Source organism: Engraulis encrasicolus, chromosome 13 (genome assembly GCF_034702125.1).
Source record: "Engraulis encrasicolus isolate BLACKSEA-1 chromosome 13, IST_EnEncr_1.0, whole genome shotgun sequence".
NCBI classification, from domain to species: domain Eukaryota; kingdom Metazoa; phylum Chordata; class Actinopteri; order Clupeiformes; family Engraulidae; genus Engraulis; species Engraulis encrasicolus.
In genome coordinates, this window is record NC_085869.1 from 28,835,711 (window position 1) to 28,840,710 (window position 5,000).

Genomic DNA, 5,000 nt, shown 5'->3' on the forward strand with positions numbered 1-5,000 from the left:
CTGCGAGGGAGATGGAGTAGGATAACAGGCGCTCGTGCTCCAGTGTTTTCATGTGCGCCTCGGCCGTGTTGTTGTTTCTGTTTAATGCCCGGGCTAGCGTTACACTTGCATAATTCTCACCGCTCGCAAGAAAGCAAACATCGCAGCCACGGCCCCTGCCATAGAATTTCTCTCCCTTTTTGTCTCTCTACCTCTCTCTACCCCCCCCCTCTCTCTCTCTCACTCTCTCTCCCTTTGGCCTTAATGGGCGTGGGGGTTTAAGGCATGTCTTTTTCTAGCCAAGTTTATTTGGATATGACTTCTCCTTTCTTTCTTTCTTTCTTTCTTTCTTTCTTTCTTTCTTTCTTTCTTTCTCCTTTTTCTCATCTTGTCTTTCTATTTTCTCTTCGTTCACTTCCTCTCTATATATTCTTTTCACTCTTCCCTAATCTCTCATGTCATCTCATCTCTCGTCTCCCCCCCCCCCTCTCTGATGTGACGACGACAATGCTGGCATCACGTTTCAGATGGCTGGTGGTAAAAGACTCCTTTCTTCTCTACATGCGGCCCAAGGACGGCCAAGTGGGGACGGTGATCCTCTACGATAAGGGCTTCCACATCAAAATCGGCACCCACGAGACGGGAGTCAGGCACGGGGTAACCATCGAGAACCTCTGCAGGCAGGTCCAAAACACATAGCTTCTATTTCTTTCCGGATCCATGATAATGCACACACTTTCACTGTTAGCCACACATGGCGTTGGCTTATCAGTGATGCTTAAACCTGGATTTGAAATGGCATTTGAATTGGAAACCATGCTGCCTGTGGTGGCTGTGCAGATGTTTCTGATGTGGTTGGAGTGATGGAGTGCCATCGCTGGAGTTGAAGATGTGAAGATGTGCTCCGACTGCCATAACAAACAGAGCAGAAGTGTCAATCCAGGGTTCAGAAAGTAAAAGTCCTGCCACAACTTTGATCAAATCAGCTTCAAACAGCAAACCATAATGACTCAAGGCAGATAGGTCAGATAGTCAGTGAAGTTGTTTTAAAAGAAAAAAATGGCAGATTTTTAACTTTATGGATTGATAGTTCTGATTCCAATATGCATGCCCGTTTTGACATTATGATCAGAGTACCTGCAGGCCCGCTGACAGGCGGGAGCAAATGGGTCAGTTGTCCCAGGCCCAGGGAGAATTGGGAGCCCATGTAATTTTATGTATTTTGAATTGGGTCCATTCAGATGATTTCGTCCTGGGCCCAGTCAAAGCTGTCAGCAGGGAACCTGTGCTGAAGCTGTTCAAGATTACTTCTGTCCCCCTTCACTACAGCTGGTCTGGTTTACCTCTTTTTTTTTAGGGCGCTCACCATCAAGTGCTCGACATACAGGCAGGCCCGCTGGTGGGGTCACTCAATTGACGAGTTTGCTCAGAGGTACGGGCAGGACTTCCTCAGGGAGAACCGGCACGGTTCCTTTGCCCCAGTCCGAGAGAACACAACAGCGCAGTGGTAAGACAACCCACACTAACATGACAGTAAAATCCATCAGATGTATTCTGCTGGTTAAGTACATCATACATCCTACTGTATTTAGTATACATACATACTTTATTCTAACCCATTGCATTGTTTTGTTCAGTGTTCAGTTCTTCTGACTATATCATAACATTTGCCATCATTACATCATTCTTCAAGTCATTCAGTCCTGAATATAATCTCTCTTCTTGGCTCTTCATGTTGGATAAAATCCTTAGTAAGAGCATTGTGATATAATAGATTGACTGAAGTGCCCCTGGATAGAGCATACATAAATATTGAATTCCTTAAAGAGGAAGGGGGTGAAGGGTTCAGTTTGTCTTGTCACCTTTGGACCTGTGGCTCTGGTCCCAGGCCCAGAAGTCCTGTTTATTAATTCACTCATGAACAGAAATGTAGAGTATTTATGTCTACTTCACTGTTCTTCCAGTATATTAAGACTAAAATATAAAGGAAACTAAAATAGTGTGCCTGAACTCGAGCACATGACAACTTTCATGACAAGATATTCACAGACAAAAGATATTCACTGGTTCTTTCTTGAATGTTTTGTTTTTGCGAATTTGTGGGCCGTGCTCTCTCTTAGGTTCGTCAATGCTGCCGGTTACTTCGACGCCATAGCCGACGCCTTGGAAGGCGCTAAGGAGGAGATATTTATCACTGCTTGGTGGTAAGGCTCTAGTTTAAACCCTATCATCAATCAGCCCTCCCACAAGAGCTGCCTCCCCCACCCCACGCCCTGCACATTTACTTAACGGCTTTTTAATCTGCCCAGGGAGGCGGCCTGCTACTACGGTACATTTCTGTGAAGGCTGGCAAAACTACTGTAGCAAAGAGCCGCGCTAGAGACTTAGCTTGCGCTAGTAAGACCTTCAGGGAGCATTTATTATAAATGGGGTAAAGCAGTGGGAGGCCGCCCGTGTGTGTGTGTGTGTGTGTGTGTGTGTGTGTGTGTGTGTGTGTGTGTGTGTGTGTGTGTGTGTGTGTGTGTGTGTGTGTGTGTGTGTGTGTGTGTGTGTGTGTGTGTGTGTGTGTGTGTGTGTGTGTGTGTGTGTGTGTGTGCATGCGCTTGTATATTATGAAAGAAGGTTATAACAAATGCTAAATAACCTACAGACCCCCATAGCTTAGCTAATTAGCCTATAGATTAATATACAGATTGCAGAAGGTTACATATTAGTCATTTATGAGATTTGTAGATTCCTTGTACGGTATCCTATTGTGCCATGCACGTGCCATGCGCATTAAGCATGTGGGTTTGTGTCTTACAGGTTGAGTCCAGAAATATTCCTGAAGAGGCCTGTGGTTGATGGCAACACCTGGAGATTAGACTGTGTGTTAAAAAGGAAAGCGGTGAGTTTGTGCTCGTGTGTGTGTGTGTGTGCGTGTGCGTGTGTGTGTGTACTTGCATATGTGTGTGTAGGTTTGCGTACCAATGATGTGATAAAGATTCCAACCAATAGCTAGGTCAAACCAATAGATATAGGTCAGATTAATATAAAGCTCACCATGGATCCACGGATTTCAGCTATCGTTTAAGATGTATTGTAAATATGTTATGTATGTATGTGTGTGTCCTCCCAGGAACAAGGGGTGAACGTGTGTGTCCTGCTCTACAAGGAGGTGGAGGTCATCCTCGGTCTGAACAGTGACTACACCAAGAAGACTCTCACTGGCCTCCACTCCAACATCAGGGTGAGTAATGCCGTGTTCAGACCAAGAGCCAACTACGCTGCCTGGTAACGGAGGTAGCAGAAGACGTTTCACCTTGAATTCGCTGTATTCGCTCTGGATGCGACATTGACATGGATGATTTAGCTAATCACATAACGGCTCTGGCTTGACAGCCTGGGACATTCGGAGATGTGAACATTCGGCGAACTGCGTCATCGCTCATTACCATAAGATTAGCTGACTTTTTATCGTTGAAATTCGCTCTGGTCGCTCAGTTCGCTTCGCCACTGGCGAATTCGCTCTGGTAGCGCTGGTCGCGCACCCTCCATAGAGAAATAATGACTTCCGTCGTTCCGTTCGCGTTGGTCGCTATTGAATGTGAACAAGGCATAAGGCGGCCAGAACAACGACCTTCCATGGGTAAACGAGCTTGCCAGAGCAAAAATCATACCATGGATAAGGATTTCATGGCCATAGTCACAAAATCAAATCAAGAGCAATCAGAGTTGGCAACCTAGCCACCTGGCCAATGCATGTGATGTTGTGTGTTTGTATGGTGCCCTCTGCAGATGACCCATGTAAGCTGTGGAAGGAAAGAAACACACACACACACACACACACACACACACACACACACACACACACACACACACACACACACACACACACACACACACACACACACACACACACACACACACACACAATCATGATTGATGAATCACATTAATCGATGAATGCGCATGCCTTTGAGAAGCTGCAAAAACACATATTTGTATTGAGTTATTTATTTGTTGCATCTATGCATGTGTCACATTGGAGCAACTGTTGAAAAACAGCATGGATAAAACAGTACAACACTTTTGGTTTCTTTGTCTCGAGTCTTTTGTCTCATTTTTCTATTCCAAATGGTGGCCAGATGGCTTGTTATGGACATCTTTTAAGCACTGATTCAATTGTTGCTGCAGAGTCGGATCGGGGAGTCCCACGTCTACCACATGCCAACGTTTGCTGTACCCCAGCCTGCCACAGGTGGCCAGCTTTGGGGCATCAGTGTCCCCCTTTGCCCCCTCGCCCATCATCTCCGCTTACCAGTCACCAACCGCACCACCGGCCACCAGCGCTCCATCATAACAGATCAGTGGGCAAAGAGTCTGGCGCACAGCTTGCGCTAGACCCTCTGGTCGGGGGGTGAGCCGGAGTACTTAGATCATGTTGTAGTCATGAGCAGGGACTTCTCCTGTCAATGGGGGTGACGGGAGAGACAGAGGCAGGGGCCAGTGGGGTGGCGAGTGAGGGGGGGTGGTTGATAGAGAAGGGGTAAAAGGCGTGGGTGAGGCAGGGGCTTGGGGGGTGATTGGTGAAGGGTAAGGAGGTTTGAGGATGTCGGAGCTGGTGGTGAGCTGGGGGTGACTGGAGATGTGTGATGGGCCGGGGGGGTATTGTTATGGGAGGCTGATGTAGCTGATGCAGGACAGGGGCTAAGGGGTAATTGATGAAGGGCTAGGGGGTTTTATGGAGGTCAGAGTTGGTGTAGACCAGTTTGGACTGGGGGTGATTGGAGATATGTTATGGGCTGTGGGGTAATGCAGTGGTATAGGGGGCTGGTATAGCTGGTGTGGACCTGATGCTGGTGGTGGATTGTTTGATGGCGGGCCAGAGGGGTTGTTGGTGTGTGGGTGTGGGGGTTTTAGGGTGGTTTTGCTGGTCCTTCTGACTGGGACTCGGGGTGGGGCGGACGGTGGTGTGTGCTTGTGGAGGCACTGATGGTGGATCATGGACCCCCTGCAGATCGTGTCTGCCGATGGTCCGG

General features: G+C 47.6%; 1 protein-coding gene across 1 annotated transcript in view; it reads left to right on the forward strand.

The window, feature by feature from the left end:
* The window catches only part of si:ch211-168k14.2 (phospholipase D1), a 67,050-nt gene that overhangs the window by 10,707 nt on the left and 51,343 nt on the right, over positions 1-5,000 (forward strand). Inside the window, exons 8-12 of the mRNA XM_063212880.1 lie at positions 507-659; positions 1,337-1,486; positions 2,100-2,183; positions 2,785-2,866; positions 3,098-3,208. Of these exons, the coding sequence (XP_063068950.1) occupies positions 507-659; positions 1,337-1,486; positions 2,100-2,183; positions 2,785-2,866; positions 3,098-3,208 (580 nt within the window). The remainder of the gene's footprint in view (positions 1-506; positions 660-1,336; positions 1,487-2,099; positions 2,184-2,784; positions 2,867-3,097; positions 3,209-5,000) is intronic.